This window comes from Rhynchophorus ferrugineus, unplaced genomic scaffold (genome assembly GCF_030347505.1).
Source record: "Rhynchophorus ferrugineus isolate W39M unplaced genomic scaffold, kcgeb_rfMv2 rfM1, whole genome shotgun sequence".
NCBI lineage: Eukaryota > Metazoa > Arthropoda > Insecta > Coleoptera > Curculionidae > Rhynchophorus > Rhynchophorus ferrugineus.
Window position 1 is genome coordinate 96,314,161 of NW_027472580.1, and position 18,000 is coordinate 96,332,160.

General features: G+C 33.2%; 4 protein-coding genes and 1 long non-coding RNA gene across 7 annotated transcripts in view; 2 read left to right on the forward strand and 3 right to left on the reverse strand.

Annotated features, from left to right (window-relative positions):
- LOC143193289 (carbonic anhydrase 1) overlaps nt 1-7,003 on the forward strand; it is a 13,191-nt gene extending 6,188 nt beyond the window's left edge. The window contains exons 3-6 of the mRNA XM_076399421.1: nt 1,011-1,175; nt 4,022-4,266; nt 4,329-4,556; nt 6,746-7,003. Coding sequence (XP_076255536.1) covers nt 1,011-1,175; nt 4,022-4,266; nt 4,329-4,556; nt 6,746-6,934 — 827 coding nt within the window. The 3' untranslated portion in view covers nt 6,935-7,003. The remainder of the gene's footprint in view (nt 1-1,010; nt 1,176-4,021; nt 4,267-4,328; nt 4,557-6,745) is intronic.
- LOC143193297 (uncharacterized) lies at nt 4,747-5,154 on the reverse strand. The gene is made up of 2 exons (XR_013004980.1): nt 5,015-5,154; nt 4,747-4,955 (listed from the first exon to the last, which is right to left on the reverse strand). It is a non-coding gene; the product is annotated as an uncharacterized LOC143193297 (long non-coding RNA).
- A 440-nt stretch (nt 7,004-7,443) lies between the features above and the next one.
- Nucleotides 7,444-9,774, reverse strand: LOC143193278 (uncharacterized). The gene is made up of 5 exons (XM_076399372.1): nt 9,459-9,774; nt 8,348-9,396; nt 8,041-8,291; nt 7,805-7,988; nt 7,444-7,747 (listed from the first exon to the last, which is right to left on the reverse strand). Exons 1-5 carry the CDS (start codon nt 9,525-9,527, stop codon nt 7,579-7,581), a joined length of 1,722 nt encoding a protein of 573 aa, XP_076255487.1. The 5' UTR covers nt 9,528-9,774; the 3' UTR covers nt 7,444-7,578.
- Nucleotides 9,775-10,559: 785 nt separating this feature from the next.
- Cyt-b5 (Cytochrome b5) lies at nt 10,560-12,269 on the forward strand. Of its 2 annotated transcripts, XM_076399534.1 has the most exons (4): nt 10,560-10,795; nt 11,592-11,791; nt 11,851-11,930; nt 11,998-12,212. In XM_076399534.1, exons 1-3 carry the CDS (start codon nt 10,688-10,690, stop codon nt 11,927-11,929), a joined length of 387 nt encoding a protein of 128 aa, XP_076255649.1. In that variant the 5' UTR covers nt 10,560-10,687; the 3' UTR covers nt 11,930; nt 11,998-12,212. The 2 variants fall into 2 exon arrangements, with proteins under 2 accessions (XP_076255649.1, XP_076255640.1); XM_076399525.1 differs by lacking the exon at nt 10,560-10,795 and adding an exon at nt 11,126-11,363 and having other exon boundaries at nt 11,851-12,269.
- A 1,540-nt stretch (nt 12,270-13,809) lies between these two features.
- Nucleotides 13,810-18,000, reverse strand: part of uif (sushi, von Willebrand factor type A, EGF and pentraxin domain-containing protein uif) — an 82,089-nt gene continuing 77,898 nt past the window's right edge. For both annotated transcript variants that reach the window (XM_076399451.1, XM_076399442.1), the window contains 2 exons: nt 16,733-17,187; nt 13,810-13,986 (listed from right to left, as the gene is read on the reverse strand). In XM_076399451.1, the coding sequence (XP_076255566.1) occupies nt 13,952-13,986; nt 16,733-17,187 (490 nt within the window). In that variant the 3' untranslated portion in view covers nt 13,810-13,951. The remainder of the gene's footprint in view (nt 13,987-16,732; nt 17,188-18,000) is intronic.

An 18,000-nucleotide genomic window follows, 5' to 3' on the forward strand; every position in this document is an offset into this window, starting at 1 on the left:
ACGTAACTAAGCCTGTAAAAATGGTCCGGTTGTCAGATGTATGCAAAATTCTTGAAAGCAATAGTGATAAGAGGTTATAACTCCAACTTATAAACTTTTGTGGCTGTATAATTAATTGTAGTTTTTAGAGGTACTATAATGTTAAAATAAATTATATTTAATAACATTTTTGTTCAATTATTTTATTTAGATTGGAATTTTGTTGTATGTCAAAACAAAACTGAACTAAAACTCAGAGTTGATGCGGCAACGTTGCGACGTTCTGATGTCACAAATTTACATGATGTATGTACAAAATAACTTTGAACAGACTATATTTTTATTGTATTATATCTTACAACCACAATTTCTGGCATTATTGTCCCATACTTCATTTGATGTAATCAATTTGAACTCAAACATCTGAATTTCTCTAATTGAATTTGAGTCATTTTTCAATAATAGATTTAATTATATATCATTTATGATATACTAACACTTCTTGTTATTTAAATAATTAACTTAAGTAACCAAATAAACGTTGCCATGATGCCAAATGTTACTTATTTTCTTTTTCTTCTATATTTATTTCGCCATGTTTAATTTATATAAAATAAATAACTTTTTAATAATTTCTTCAAATTTAACACACAAGTCCATAGTTTAATGTAATATTATTAGGTCATGATCGATATATTTCGATATTATATAATTCATAATGGAATAATTTTAGTATTTATGCCACAACAATGAAAACAACATAATTTATATAGAGAAATAAGCATCAATTCAAATCGAAACACCCTGTATTTCAACCTGTTGATTTAATAAATGTTCCACATAACAAGACACTGAAACCAGTGTTCAAAGACCTCAAAAATAAATTAAGTTTTTTTTTTGCTGAAGCCACCGTTCGTCATACCATAACGTTTCTTTTTTCTGTGCAAATTGCCTATTAACTGGACATAATTCATGAACGGAATTCGGCTTTCGGTCAGTTTTTGTTAGTTATTGTTGTCTTTTGTTGTCAGGACCGACCCATTGGGGGGACAAGTACGAGAAATGCGTAGGCAAACATCAAAGTCCTATCGATATCGATGCGAAAAATGTACGCTTCAAGGACTTTCCACCGCTGATCTACGATAATTTCGATAAGCACCTTGAGGAAGTGTCCGTGACCAATAACGGCCATACTGGTGAGTTTGTTGTACGTGATACGTAAGCGGAAGAAATATTTAAGATCCATTACTATAAATTTCTTCAAGAAATCTAATTAATATTGAAAAAACTTTTCCTATATAATAAACAAAAGATTAATAATCACATATAAAATGTCATTTATGACAAACAAATATCCCTACTATCAAATTTGACATTATAAATAAGGTTTCCTCTCATATTTTACTTTTATAGATACATAATATATGTTATATATGTCACTGTCAACTAACAAAGATAACATAAACTAAATTGTTCGTTATTAATTATTTTTTATGTCTATAATTTTATGAGTATTTTAAGAAGTATTTTTTTATTCTCACCTGTTTTCTTCTTAAAGAGAACTCTAGACGTTATTTTTCACAAAAACCTAATAATTTTAAAATGACTGCAATAGATGGCAACGATAACAATTAGAATTTGATTTTACCATTGTATACATAATATTAACATCATAGAATAGTATACAGAGTGTTAACTCAATACATATAATTTCAGAATTGTTTGTGTGGTCTTAACAGAGACATTTCGCTACATTTTATTGGTTAGTTTAAATCAGCATAACAGGCACCTAGAAAGAAAATATTTTATTAGTTGAGGATTTCATGCAATAAATTTGCAATAAAACCCAAATGTAATTTCTTCTAAACGTATATAAATAAAAAATTATTAAATATAAATATATAAATAAAAAATAACTAAATGTAAATATAAAAAAGCTGCAACCTAATTGAGAATAAATCTCCTTGCAAATATAATCAAAATTGTCTATAGCGCCTTTTCTGTTTTTCATATTTCTTTAGTGCTATCATTGAGCTATATTTAGTGCTTAAGGATCTATTAATAATATAATAAAAAAATCATGAGATACTATCTTGTCTATAAAATCAGTCTGAACTTGTTGGTCTACCAATTGTATTATTTTATTTTGTATTAATGTATTTTTGTTGAACATATTTGTTGAAGAATTAATTTTTCTGACTCCATGTGTAGACACAAAAAAATCTCACCTATCTCGGTTAAGTACCATTAAGGCAAAATATTAATTATAAATATCTTAACCAAAATATATTTGATTTAATAAATAAACCCCTTCAAAATAAATTAGTTTTTTATTGATGGCACTTTACAAACATCTTTTAAGCAACAAAATTTGACTCTCTATATATTAAATGACTTTGCACTAAAACTTTTCATGTAGTATAATCACAAATCCACAAATCAATGTAATTTTGCTATTGTCCCATTTGGACATATTTTGGGATTAAACTGTGGGTAATATTTTTATGATTTCTTGTGTTATATTTCTGTAAAAAAAAACAATATACATACTATATATATATAAAACAGGTCAGTTGAAAAGTCGCCAGCCTACCATAGTAAAACACATTTTTTGGCAAAATTAGTTTTTTTATTCAACATAATTCTATTCAAGGATGATACACTGATTATAGCGACCCTCCAACTTTTCGATACCATTTTTGTATTATGATTTGTCCTTTGCTTCAAAATAGGCCTGAGTTTCGGCGATCATCTCTTCATTCGACGAAAAGTTCTTCCCAGCGAGCATTCTTTTGAAATATGAGAACAGGAAATAGTCGCTGGGAGACAGATCTGGAGAATACGGTGGATGAGGAAGCAATTCGAAGCCCAATTTATGGATTTTTGCCATCGTTTTCACCGACTTGTGACACAGTGCATTGTCTTGGTGAAGCAGCACTTTCTTTTTCTGCAAATGCGGCCGGAGTGAAATGATGGAGCCACGTTTCATACATTGCCACATATCGATGCAAAAACTTGGGTTTATTACGCTTGATCATCTTCAAACACTGCTCCTAATCATCAACTTGTTATTGTTTTTGGTCAAAAGTGAAGCAACCACTTTGCACAGAGCTTTCTCATAACCAAATATTCGTGAATGATATGATGTACACGTTCAGTTAATATCTTTAGAGTATTTGATATTCCATTCAATTTCAACTTACGGTCATTCAAAATCATTTTGTGGATTTTGTAAAGGTTTTCGTCGGTAACAACCTCCTTTGAGCGTTCACCCTCTTCGGTGCCAATTTCACCACGTCTAAACTTAGCATACCAATCCTGATGCTTTATTTTTCTGGGGCAGGGTCCGGAAACTCGGCATCAAGTCAAGTTTTTGCTTAAACTGTATTTTTTGCCTTTAAAAAGCAATATTTTATCAACACGCGAAATTCCTTTTTATCCATTTTTTCACAATAAAAGTTGCTTCACTCAAAATGCTATAATTCACTGATGATCCGACAGCTGTCAAATTTATACACGTATCTTTTTAGGGTTAGGGCTAACTAAAAAAATATATGGATTTAATTTTAGTAGCGCCATCTATGTGTCAGGCCAGGGACTTTTCAATTAACCTGTTATATGAACACAAATGCTCTATATATAATTGTATACGTCCTAGCTAAAAACACGCACAAGTTTTATCTAGCAAACTTGGGCTATTTCTTCCAAGAAAACGACGTCTTATTTTTTTTCCGTATATGCACTGGATACATAACACGTTTAAGACTGAAGATACATTATAATCAAATAATAGTGATTATAATTAAGTTACAAAAATGCTAAACGTACTTTATATCAAACAAAAATGGTATCTTAAACAAACTGAAACAATCACGTTATAGAAATGAGCCAATCAAATGCTTTTGTAGGGCAATTCAATCGAACCAGACAAAAAAGGGGTGTCAGTGCCTACATTGATGGGACCACGTAAAACATCTTCTCTGTTTCGCCTATTTCAGTTAAAACTCTATATAATACTCTATGATAAACACGTTATTTTCAGTGATGTTATCCATTGACAAAGGCGAAATACCTACTATAAGCGGTGGACCTCTCAACAGCACATACGGTTTTAGCCAGTTACACTTCCACTGGGGCCCGAACGACACCCTGGGCTCCGAGAACAAAATCAACCATCACAGCTTCCCGCTGGAACTACATATCGTGATGTACAACATGGCTTACAGCTCCTTCAAGCAGGCTTTGAATTTCAAAGACGGCCTGACGGTGTTGTCGTTTCTTTACTCGGTAAATATGCGAAAACTATTCAATGGCATTCAATGAAACCGAGTATGATTTTTCCTCGACAGGTCTCGCACGAAAACAACACGAGGTACAATCAGTTTGAGCAGGCCCTCGACGCGGTACACAATTTGCTCGCCAGCAAAAAGTTCAGAGACTTTGTGTCGTTGGGGGATTTCGTCGCAATTGATCGTAGCGCATATTTTACGTATGAAGGCTCGCTGACGACTCCGCCGTGTTCGGAAGTCGTGACGTGGATCGAATTTAAGAACACGATCCCCGTGTCCAAAGAACAGGTATTAACTGTGACAATGTGAGCTGTGCAAAAAAGTAATCTACGGTCTATCCAAAGTTACTTTGTACATACGTCACCTAAATTTGTGACGTCAAAATGTCGCGATGTCTCCGTATCAACTCTGAATTTTAGTTCATTTTGGCATTGACACAATAAAATTCTAACCTAAATAAAATAATTAAAGAAAAATACTGTTATAAAATATAATTTATTTTAATATTATAGTAAATCTAACGCATATATTATTGAAGGACTTAAAGTACAATTAAGTACACAGTTATATTAGTTTGTAGGTTAGGGTTCTGATTGATTATATTTAAATTGAACTCTCTTGCATGCCACCTGTGAGTTAAGAGTTCTAGGTGCGTTTATAGTTGTATCCTCTGGAGGCCTAATCCACCTAGTTAACAATTATATATCCAAGTAATATATTTTACTTTCATTAGAGAGCATATTTACCTTTTACGCTTTGTTCTTGTGTCCTTTGGTACGGTGTTTCCTTGTAAAGACATTTCGATATCACTGTATTTCTTCTTCGTTTTTTCTGTTAATACATGTATACATATTTCTTGGTAAAACTAGATTTAATCACCACATTCTCCTTAATGAATTTGCCATATCTACAAAATAGTAACTATACTTTGTCCTCCAACACATTTTAACCAAATGCTCATATATCTCGTATATTATGAACAATTATACATATACCTGTGAACATAAATGTTTTAAACTCTACAATCACATTTCCTACAGTTATCATATATTAATTATATATTCGCCTTTACTTGTTTCCACTATCATCACTCTACCTGAGATGTTAGCAGCATTAAATCATATCATATTCAGAAAGTTTCATTCAAGTGAATAACTAAGCTGATAATTTCCAATCTATCTAATACTTATTCACAATTCTATCATTTGTCAATATCTTCTTCAATGTGTCTGATCGAGTTCATCCAAATCAAAGGTATTATTAACCATTCCTGTTTCCAGCATGAAATACAATATACCTGCAATGAATTATTAGTAAATGTTATGACTAACAAGACCCAATCAATTGTTATTCCATCGTTTACCTTTTTCCATCAACTTTTATTGTCATAACACTATTTTTATTTTCATGTTGCCACGAGTGACCATTGGGAATATCCCATTCTGAAATATCATAAATATATGATAATAACAACTGATGTTGAGATAAATCTCAATGGTAATTATTTTTAGATATGTTCGTGATTATGAGCTAATTGAGCATTTTGGATCTACTTAATTCCTGAAAAATCTGATACAGAAACATTTAGTAAAACAATTTTAAGCTTTATAGATCATGTAATCCAAAATTCACCCAACAAACTCACCGCACAAAGCTATGATGGAGCAGCGGTGATGATCGGCCAACATGCCAAAAAAATATTCCTTTGCTCACTATGTAGACCGTTATGCACACCAATTAAATTTGATTATGTCTAAAGCTTCTTCCACAACAATTACCCATATTTGGCATTCTAAACATATTCCTGGCTTTTTTTAATAATTCACTCCAAGGATCAGAATAGATGGAACAAAATTGTGAATAGAAGGATCCCCACGGCGCTCCAACCCGTTGGAACTTTAATATATGGACTATTAATGTTGTGTACGAATATAGAAATTTAATTTGAGGCACATCAAAGGAACTCATATTTAATTTTTGAAATTCTTATCAGGAGCCGCCACTGAAAATATGTCATTAAATATAACAAAATTTACTAAAAATGAAAGAAAGTTTTAGACTATATTGTGGAAGTTTTGTTTATTTAGATTTTGAACAATTTTTTCAGACATTTAAAATTAAAAGATATCCCCACTCACTTGTATTTTGATATTCTATGTTCCTTCGAAATCTAGACGCTTCATTGTGGTCGTGGTTCTTTGACGACAATCGTTATAAACAGATGACCCATATATCTTTTTGAACTTGGTTGCTATTTTCTGGTTAAACTGACCACAGTACCTGTTACTGTCATATTATTTAACAACGTTTAACTGATTTTATCCAATACATACATCTTGTGATACACGTGTGTTGTAAGAAAGAGCAGATAGAAATAATTTGGGTCCTCAAAAACGTAGATTACTTTTTCACGCTCGTAATAAAATAAATAACTTTATTAGTTCATGGGAAATATGAATAAAAACACACATTTTCAGATAAGAAACTTTCGTCTGTTATACAACAAAGGAGGCCATCTTACCCATAACTACAGACCGGTACAAGCACTGCACGACAGGATCATTTACTACAACAGAGGAATTTCGAATCACACTAGCATTATGAGCACTAGTTGGGCAATATTTGCCGTGTTCTTCGGTGATAGAATAATTAGTTTCTTTGTTTAACTGAACATTGTGATATAATAATAGATATTAATGATAATAAATAGATAACTATCAATTATTTATGTACAATGTTAGTTTTAATTAATTGTGGACACCAAACAACTCCTTATTCGTCACTTCTTTTATAGAAACGCCAATCTAGATCAAAATAAAGAAGCTATTCATTAATAATACTCATAATAATGTCACCTACAGGTGGCGTGTTATAATTTTATCGCTATTTTGAGTTCACTACCAGTTTTCTAAAAAAAAAACATATTCATAAGTTTGATTACAAAACAATTTACTATAAAAAAATATTACATTACTTACCCTTTTGACATTACTACTTCAACACAAAACAAATCCCCTTGTAAAAATCAAGAAACCATCTGAAACAACTAAATTGATTAGACAGGTAAGTAGCTTTGCTTCGCTTTTTTTTTAAGTATCTTTATTACCCAAAAAACAGTTATAGCGGCGAGTCAGCTACAATAAGTTAAAATAACTATAAAATTGAGAAGCCTTGATACGAGTAGATAATTAAATACTAATTTTTTATTTACAATATAATTACAAAATGAGCATATCAATATTTTACAAAACTGTTTAATTAATTATACGGAACAATCAACAGATACACCACAGCTTTAAAAATATTATTACTAACTGTCCAAAAGGACTTCTTTTTCTTTATTTGGCTCGTTCTTCTCTTCTTTCTCTTTAATTTTATGAGATCGGTTATTCAGTTCGTCGACTTCTTCAGATTCACTGACGGAACTGTCCCCCTCAGTGGATATATGATCTTCTCCACGATCCTCTAAGTCAACAAATCTACACGCAGATATAGAAATATAAGAAGTTATATTTAACAGAAATTACCATACATACCTTTGGCACACTTCTTTAATTTTCTCTTCGCCTTCTTTTTGGCTCTTCCTCAGGGCATTATCCAAAGAAACGTCATTTTTGGCTGGATCCTCGCTGGTTTCAATAAAAGTCAAATGGGAATCGTACAGTTCCTGCCTCCGTTTTTTCTGGAGAATACTCCCTAATGATTTGAAACACTTCTTACCTGTAATTTTAATTTTACAGTTTCACAACATTGTTATTAGAAAATGGCTTACTTTCTATATCAATGTCATCTTCTGTTAAATCCAGCTTGTGCTTGTCAACTACTTTCTTAATATATTTCCTCAGCTCATAATAACTGGGAAAATGTACACTGTTATTATACTTTTTCGTGAGAGCTAGGTTTATTATATTACAATTGGAACTGACAAATGTTATTCGATCATATATTGGCCTCCCGATGTATGGATTTCGTTTCAAATATTCACAATATTTTTTATATACTTTGCTTAGTCTAACTTGATATCTATAGAGTATTTAAATAAAATACTTACAAATTTATTTAAGACACTTAATAATTACCTGTCCAACTGTATATAAGCAGAATTGTTATCTGCCTCAAAATTCACCTCAGTCTCTTCAAGTTGCTTAATTTTTTTGGTCAATAAATGAATGGTTTTTTCAAGCATCTTAACTTTCCTGACATCATCTTCCTCTATCTCCACCGTTGTTTGATATATATGAGCTTTTAGTTCTTTGCATACCTTATGAAATGATATAACAGCACAGTTAGCAGCATTGGAATTCACAGATTTTTTTATGTCATCTGTGCAATTATTTAACAATTGATAAAATTCTCCTTGCTTTACATAACCCTCACATTTATTAAAATATTTTTGGATAACTGGCATTTTTGTTGGTAACATTTCCTCAAAGGTAGAACCTGTCACTTTATCTTGAACCAGTTGAAGAAACTCTTTAAATAGGTTATTAACTCTTAATATTTTTCCTTGAGAAGTGGATGGTTTTACTTCATCTTGTCTTGTCTCTTCCCCATTTTCCACTGAATTCCTGTTAACTTCAACATTATTAACGGCACTATCATCTTCTATAGTTGTAACATCTTCCTTATAAACAATTTCTTTTTGGTGTTCATTACCTTGATTATTATTGTTTTCTCCATTTTGCTTCTCCGGTTCTTCATCAGAATCATTTATCATAATACTGTTGCCACATTTCTCAACGAAATTATTTGTTATCACATTGTCTTTAAGTGATGTTTCTGTGTCTGAATCACTATCTGTTATTGATACGGTGTCCTGATAGTTTTTAAGTGTTTTTTTACATTTACCTTCAGAAGTGCCATTAGTTTCAGACCCATTATTACGTACATCTTCAACATATTCATCAATTTCATCATCAGTCAGTGTAATTAAATCTACATCCTCCTTAAATTCATTGCTGCTATGCTTATTATTTACTATTTGAGGATCACAGTTTGCCACTTCAATTTGCGATTTCTCTTCAATTTCTTCATCAGAATCAATTACTACTGATATTTCTTCTTCTGTTTTCTTTTTAACGGGCACTATCGATAATGTACATTCTGTTAGATTTAGAGTTTTTGGTTTCTATAAAAACGTATTTGTGGTTAACCTTTTTCAAATTAATATTAGGTTTTCATTTGTTTTACCTTCAACGGAGGTGGTTTTATATTATCCTCTTCATCTGAAGAGCTTAACGAGATTATTTCAGTCGACATTTCATATGCTCAATTGAAAATGAAACAAACAGCTCAATCAAATCCCGTTTTCAGAACATTTTCAAAAGTCACATGTATAAACAAAATAAAGTTGTCGTTGTTAACGATTAAAAAACTATGTAACTATTATGATATATAAAACAACATTGTACTTTGTATAATAAAAGCTTTGCATAATAACTAATTCTATTATTTAAACTAACGATTGACATCACCCAGTAATTGACATTTGACGGCAACAGAAAATGAAGCCGATTATGAGTAATATCATCGAAATCTTTCGATTGTAGCTAATATAATATAATAGGAATGTATTTCGAAATAAATAAAAAGTAATCCGAAATAGTTTGTGTAATTGTTAAATTAAAAAATACAAGGTATTCTGTAGAGTTTCAAGTCGAATAACATATTCTAACTGTGGTGAATAAAGTGACTGATAGACTGAAAATTTTCTAGCAATGAACATAATTTATAAGAACCGCTACCATTGTAAAATAAAGTAACTTTGACTTTACTTAGATAAGTAATACTTTTTGATAGGCTCATTTCATTCAATTTTATCCACTTCAATTGTTCGTGGAAAAGTTAGAATTGACTAGAAAAAGTTAGATACAAATATAGAACTTTTGTTAAGAATTCTTTCAAGAATATCTAAAGAATTGTTTGGTATCGATATTTGTTTTCGCCTAATGAAATATAGGCTTGAAATATCGATAGTACTCTCTTTGGCTGACATCCCTAATTCAAGGTATATTAAATAAATCTGATTTTATATAACATAACGTAGAGATTGTTAATGAGAAATTCTATGATGAGATATAATATGCTTACGTAAGCGCATAGAGAATATTTTATATAGCATAACTGAAAGCCAGAGAACTGGAGAATTACAAGTGTTTTTATGAAAATATTTTATTTTATTAAAAAATATTCTTTGCTTTAATATCATATTAAATATTACTAGTTGGCTTATTACCAGTTATATTTCAAAGACGTAGAAAAGAAGTAGCTGTCTTTTATGACGCAGAAGTGTAATACGTCATAAAACCTTGAATTAACCGGAAAAGGACGTATTTTTCCAGAGAATTTAACTCGATTAAAGAGTTAATACTAACAGATCTACATTTTGTTATTTTCGGCCAACAGGTCAAAGTCGAAATATGGCTAAGGAATTCTCTTTTGAGGAAATTAAAAAGTACAACGACAAAAAATGTACCTGGATCGTAATTAATAATGATGTGTACGATGTTACACCATTTTTAGACCAGGTGAGTTGATTATTGTATAATTATAACAAAAAAAGTTGAAAAATAACGCTGATTATTTAGGGAAAAATCATTACTTTGAAGCCCTACACTGTATCATATGTAATTGATGTTTATTAATCGTACCTATTATATCATTGCGTTTTTTTATCGGCTGTGAATCAGCATGTTTTCAAATGTTCAACGTTTGACATCGAAATGATAGTACAATTTTGTTTCTCCTTAATTTTGTATTGGTAACGATTTGATTATGTACATAAACAAGTGGCACATTATTCGACTACATCTTGCTCCCCGCGCAACACGTCCAAACATTACCTGTTTATTATCGCACCATCAAGATCAGTACTTGTCGTGAACGCACCGAATACAAACGCAACAGCGTGGTACCTCGAACTTTGAACCAGTTCATTAGATTGATAATACAAATCTAGATTATTCTTTGCTTAATTTCGCGTTCAAAATGGTTCAAGAATATACAGTCGCACAAGTAAAAGAACAAAATAAGCAAGATAAAGTTTTGGTGCTAATTAATAACGACGTTTATGATGTTACATCCTTTTTAAACGAGGTATGAATTATATTTTATATTGTATTTGGAAAAAGGTTATGAAAGAGGTCAATTAATATGCTTTTTCATTTTAGAACCTTTTAATGTTTTATTAGTTATTAGTAAAAACCTTTTATAGTGCATATAATTATTTGGAACTGTATAATTTTAATTTAGATCCAAGGTTATTAGACAACATGCAAAGTAATTATATTGTAATTGCTTTTAAAACTAATTTATATGTTGTAGCACCCTGGTGGTGAGGAAGTATTACTGGAACAAGCAGGAAAAGATGCTACGGAAGCGTTTGAAGATGTGGGACATTCCAGTGATGCTAGGGAAAAGATGAAGTCATTTCAAGTAGGTACCTTAGTAGCCTCAGAAAGGAAGCCAGAACAACCCAAAAAGAGTGCTGTAGACTGGAAGGAAACTGGAGAATCTTCTGATAGGTAATGATAGTGCTGTATTATCATGAATGAATGTTTTTATATTTATCTCCTTATTTCAGTTCACTAAAATCCTGGGTTATCCCCATCGCATTGGGACTGGTAGCCACCTTGATTTATCGTTTGTACTTTATGTCTTAAGGTAAATTGCATGGTCCGATTAATCGATAGTTACACATGTATTGTCTGTATTTTTGGTATACTCCAAGGACATACTCCATGTTGCAGCTAATGTACTCTCCTACGACATGCATTTAAGGTTTAGGGACTAAAAAAAAGACGCAAAGACACCGTTAATTGTTAAGGTTTTTAAAAACTAATTATATTTGTATAAGTGCATTTCCGAACACCGTCATTTTTTTGCATGGCGTCGTGTTTTATTTTATTTATGGTATTGTAATTAATATATTTGTGGTTCTCTTTATTCGTTTATGTTTATATAAACGAACTGCTAAATATATATCGAACAGCAGAACAAAATGTGTATTATTTCCGGTGGTTCACAGTCTGAATTTTTTAAAGATTTTGAGAAACGAAATGAAAGTTTTTATTATGTATTGTTATTTAAATAGTAAGCCAAGGTATTTTCACACTACAATTCAAAGGCCGAAGCATATTTTTAGTTATATGTATGTAAAGCGCCGTATTTTATATATTATTAAATGTAACTTCGTTTTTTCGGTGTTTTTCAAAACGAATCCATATAAATTTGAAATATTAATGAATGAGTAATGTAATTCAGAATCTTTCATTTATATTTTACATTTCTCGATGTGACTTTCAGGGATTAATTTAATATGAAAATAACAACGAAATCAAGTAAAACCAATTCTGACAAACACTTGAGCATTGCATTTTTAGAAATAATATAGAAACAGATAACGAAAGCTACTTTTCATAATCTGCATTTTCAAAGCTCTAATTTTTAGTTCTAGTAGTTTTTTAGTAAATTAGTAAGGACTTTATTTAGTAAATGAGCGACGCTATCTTAATGTTTGAATTGGCTTCATTGAATTACTATTATCATAGATCTGTTCCTTTAAAGTTATCTCTGAAACGGAAACTAACTTTTGCCCAACCTTGTATCACACTGAGTGTCGTCGTTAATCAATTAAGATAATTTAATACGAGTTTTACTCAACACCTGTTCTAATTAAGTCGGTTTTAAGCTTAATTCGTAATTTATTGGGTGTTGGAGTGTTTTGTTTTTGGAGATACAGAAAAACGGTTGCTTGTATTTTTTTGGATAGTTAATACTGTGGGTCGCCGCCTTATCGACTCTCGGCACCGCTTATCTCGAGTCTTAAAATTTAATGTAAATTGTTTCAAACAAACGAGGTTTCGCAACAGTCGTGATTTATTGACCTTGATAACGAGGTTTCCAATAAAACAACACCATAACATTTTTATTTCGTAACTTTATTCGGGTTATTTCTCCAGTCTCGCACGCATCACGCAAATCTTAACAAGCACACAGGTTCTGTCTTCCGTAATGATTATCTTACACGTATATACTTTGTTAAATACAAAAAATTATATAAAATAATAATAATTACACAGAATTAAATATATCTATCTAAAGAATTCATCATCGACAACATATAATTTGCGAAACGAACGAATAAAAACAAGTCTTTCGGGAAATATCAGTTGTGTGGTATAAGAATATAATTATCATATAATCGTTATAAAAGGTACAAAAAGACTATTAATACATATATAACATAACATTAACTTGGTCTAAGGTTCAATAAAAATCAGTGAATTTTTACATGGGGCATTTTTATACGAGAAGGGGGTTGGAAGTAAGTCAGTTTTGACCCTGGCCCGTTTTATTCTGGACTAGTTCGTGTGTTCGTTTTGGACGTAGACAAATAGAAGGGGAAAGGGGCGGGGGGTCAACGATGACTTGCTTCTTCTCGCGTGTGTTTCCTCTTTAATTATGCTAGGGTCCCGCGGGAGAATCCATGGCGGGTTTCTTCCGAGGGACGGATTACAGCAACCCAAAAAAAGGACCGGGGTCGAGTTTCCGAGTCGCTGGGGGGACGGATATGACGTGTATTGGTAATTTTTCTCGACTTCCAAAGTCGTGTTGGCACCCGTTTGATGGGGTGCGTCTCGTTGTTTGTCTCTTGAGCAAGTTTTTAAGCGACGGTTCACTGATCACTGGCCAGCTTCGCTGTCGCTGTCGCTTTTATCTAAAACAAAATAGATGAATAGAAAGTTACGTTGTAAATATTCGTATCAACAAGTGATACGAGTTGAGCTCGTTTAAAATATTTTCCATCGTTATCGCAGAAGAAATATTGTAGAAAGAGCTATCAAGAGTGACTAAAAGACTAATAGAAGAATTAACGAGAATCGAACTATATGTAGTTTGGCTTCGATCTCGGCAAAATTTAGAAATGCACCAAATATGAAAAATGTTTATTAATATCGAACGATAGTTCTCCATTTTGATTTCATAATTAGTTTTTTTGCAAATATTTATGCTTTTGTCCAAGATTTTTCATTGAATACAGTTTTATACATTTTGTAAGAAATATGTTTTTGCAATTAATTTGTCTCCATTTAGCAAATACTTCGAAAATCTGAAGAACAGCTATAGAATAGACGGATTTTGCCACTGAAGAAACTTCATAATGCGACTTGACGAATTCATATGGATTTCCCATCACTGTACACTGTACATACTGTATAGAAATTTGGTCCCAGCAAAGTTACTGCAATATCTCCGACAGAGTTCTTTTTTATATTTTATATTGCATTGTTACATTTATATTCAAAGAAATGAATACATTCTTGTTTTGCAACATCTTTTTCAAAGATATAGAGCTTGCAACGAAAAGAATACACGCTATATATCATATTACCAGTTTCTATTTCTTTGTAACTCGTGTCAAATGCATTTTAAGTATTTCAAAACGTCATTTGAAAAAGCATTTAAAAAGTCCAAGTGCTTAATAATAACAGGTCAATTGAAACGTTCCCGGTCTGACACATAGATGGTGCTACTAGAATGAAATCTGTGGCGACCGCCACGACCCTTTAGGCCACCACTAATTCACCATCAACAACTACAAAGGTTGGCAACGCCGGTGAATTGGTACCCTGTAGTTCCAGGGCATAAAAGACCATCACGTCGGTGTCACTAATTGTAGGAATGTTCGTCGTGGGTCGGTCGATCGGTCGAAATGTGTGGCTGCCGCTACGATTATTTATCAGAACACTCACTACTATTTTTGGAAGGAATTTGCACGACGAACATTCCTACAATTGGTGACCCCGACGTGATCAAAGTGCCTAACAGGTAAATCAACTCAACATAAGCCACTCGACAGGTGCTTGACACGTACATGGAAGGATAGCACGAGGAACGGAACCCATCAACATCACGTGGTCGACGACATCCCACAAGACTAGCCTGATGGACGAAAACCACAGAAGCCCATCATGTATACCAGCAACACATGAACACCCTGGCATCACGAAACGGGACACGTAACCCACTTATAGGTACCCTCAAACAAAGCTAAACGCCCCAAGACGAACGACGTCCTGCTACAACTCCGATGGCAGCTGATCCCGTAAAACCCCTCGCTCAGGTTGGGATCCCCATCTCATCAGCAGTCCCTGGGCGTTTGTTTGCGTGATTGCGGGTGCACTCCGGAACTTGCACCACATATAGGTACGTTCCACGGCAGTTCCACTAGGAGGGGAGTTATGTGTCGACCGCCACGACGCTTTAGGCCACCATTAATTCACCATCAACAACTACAAAGGTTGGCAACGCCGGTGAATTGGTACCCTGCAGTTCCAGGGTATAAAAGACCATCACGATGACGTTTCGCTCTCTTTTCTTTTCACCGTCCCCTTGTAACAGTACCACTTCCACAGCGCTACCGTACTTCCTCTACCTAACCTAATATCCTGTCAATTATCCCTTCGACCTCATGTATCAATCGTAAGTTAAAATAAACAACTTTGTTTCAAGCAGTGTTTTTAGTTCCCGTGCAAATTCCTTCCAAAAATAGTAGTGAGTGTTCTGACAAATAATCGCAGCGGCAGCCACACATTTCGATCGATCGACCGACCCACGACGAACATTCCTACAAATCCATATGTTAGCTAGCATATAGTTAGCCCTAACCCTCAAAAGATGCGTGTATAAATTTGACAGTTGTCGGATCATTAGTTTGTGAATTATAGCATTTTGAGTGAAGCAACTTTTGTTATTGTGCAAAAATGGGTAAAAAGGAATTTCGCGTGTTGATAAAATATTGCTTTTAGAACGGAAAAAATACAATTGAAGCAAAAACTTGGCATGATGCTGAGTTTCCGGAAAATCAACCATCAAGGATTGCTATGCTAAGTTTAGAGGTGGTGATGAGCACCGAAGACGGTGAACGCCTTGGACGCAAAAATCCACTAAATGATTTTTAATGACCGTAAGTTGAAATTGAATGAAATAGCAAATACTCTAAGGTATCAAGTGAACATGTACATCATATCATTCACGAATATTTGGGTATGAGAAAGTCCTATGCAAAGTGGGTGCCGCGCGAGCTCACTTTTGACCAAAAACAACGATGAGTTGATGATTCGGAGCAGTGTTTGAAGATGATCAAGTGTAATAAACCCGAGCTTTTTCGTCGATATGTGACAATGGATGAATCATGGCTCCATCATTTCACTCCGAAGTCCAATCGACAGTCATCCGAGTATTGTGAAGTAAAGGACAAATAGTACTACAAAAATGTTATCGAAAAGTTGGAGGGTCGCTATAATCAGTGTATCACCCTTGAAGGGAATTACGTTATCTAAAAAAACTAATTTTGCAAAAAAAAAAAGTGATTTACTATGGTAGGACGGGGCTTTTCAATTGACCTATTAGGTAGGAAAGGTAAGAATTATAACTACTCTTACATCAACGAAATAACTCACCTTTCTTTCCTGGATAAGCGTGCCTTTTCAGTCGGTCGTACAGATCGTCCTTGGTCCCATATAAACTGGCGTTGCTCCGTGCTAAACTGTTCATTTTGCCGTTGACACCGTTGTGCAGACTCTCCTTCATGTAGGTCTCGTTGTAGAAGTTGGGCATTTCCCAGCCGTCCTCCTCGTCGTCGTAGTAATGGGCGTAGGTGGAGTGGTGGCTAGGAGCGATGGATTCGGCGTAGGGCGTGGGGGCTCCGTAATAGAAATTGACCTGAGATCCGTTCTGGTCCGTGGCTGGCGTCAGGAGCTTCTTGGGTTCCTTGCGGCGATTCGCTCGGGCGCAGATCATCCAAATCAACAGAACGATGAAGATTATCAGTATGACAGAGGCGGCTATTCCTCCGGCTATGTAAGCGAATTCGGATTTTTCGCTGCAGTGTTTTCCAGTGAAACTTCCAATACACCTAAAAGGAACGATTGGTTAATGTATGCATTTTTAATTTTGTGGCATATCAGTAGCTTTCGTGTTATTGTTAGCATAATAAGTTGAAATATTCAGTTTCCTACATAATATCTTCCGCAGAAGTATTAAGAATGTGGTAGAATATATTGCAAACATAAGTGATACAAAGTGATTAAAATTGTTTATTTCTCTAATAATTGATCCTCTAAAACTAAGATTAAGAATTAAGTTTTAATATATCGCGCTGGAAGATTGTCCATCAGATCCTGATGTCTCCTTCGGATCACATGTATTGCGGCTTCTGCCGAGAGTGCTGATTTTTTGAGGGATTTTGAGGTCTCTTTGAATATCACATCAAATCATCTTACATTTCGGTCGGAATATTTTGAGTTAAAGTATAATAATCTTATTGAATAATAAGTGTACCACAACCAAACAAAATTCAACAAGGACAGTTTATTGGGACTAACTATTTACCTGTTTTACGTATAAAAAGTGCAAAATATCATCTACAGGGTATAGACTAATTAATATGATCACCATGCAATGAGATCTATAGGAGATAGAGAGAGCCCCAAAAAAATCTACGATCATATTTTAAATAAAGAAGATTTTATGTTAATCATAATGAATGAAGGACAATATGGAATATTAAAAGAACTCATCGATTAGTGAACTATATATGTTACCTTAGATGTTGTTACATTTTTTGAAACATTTGAACACATGGAAACATTTTAACTTGTGTCTCAACAGAACTATTAGGTTAACTTGTGAATTCAAGATATTAAGATAAATATAATAACTATTTATA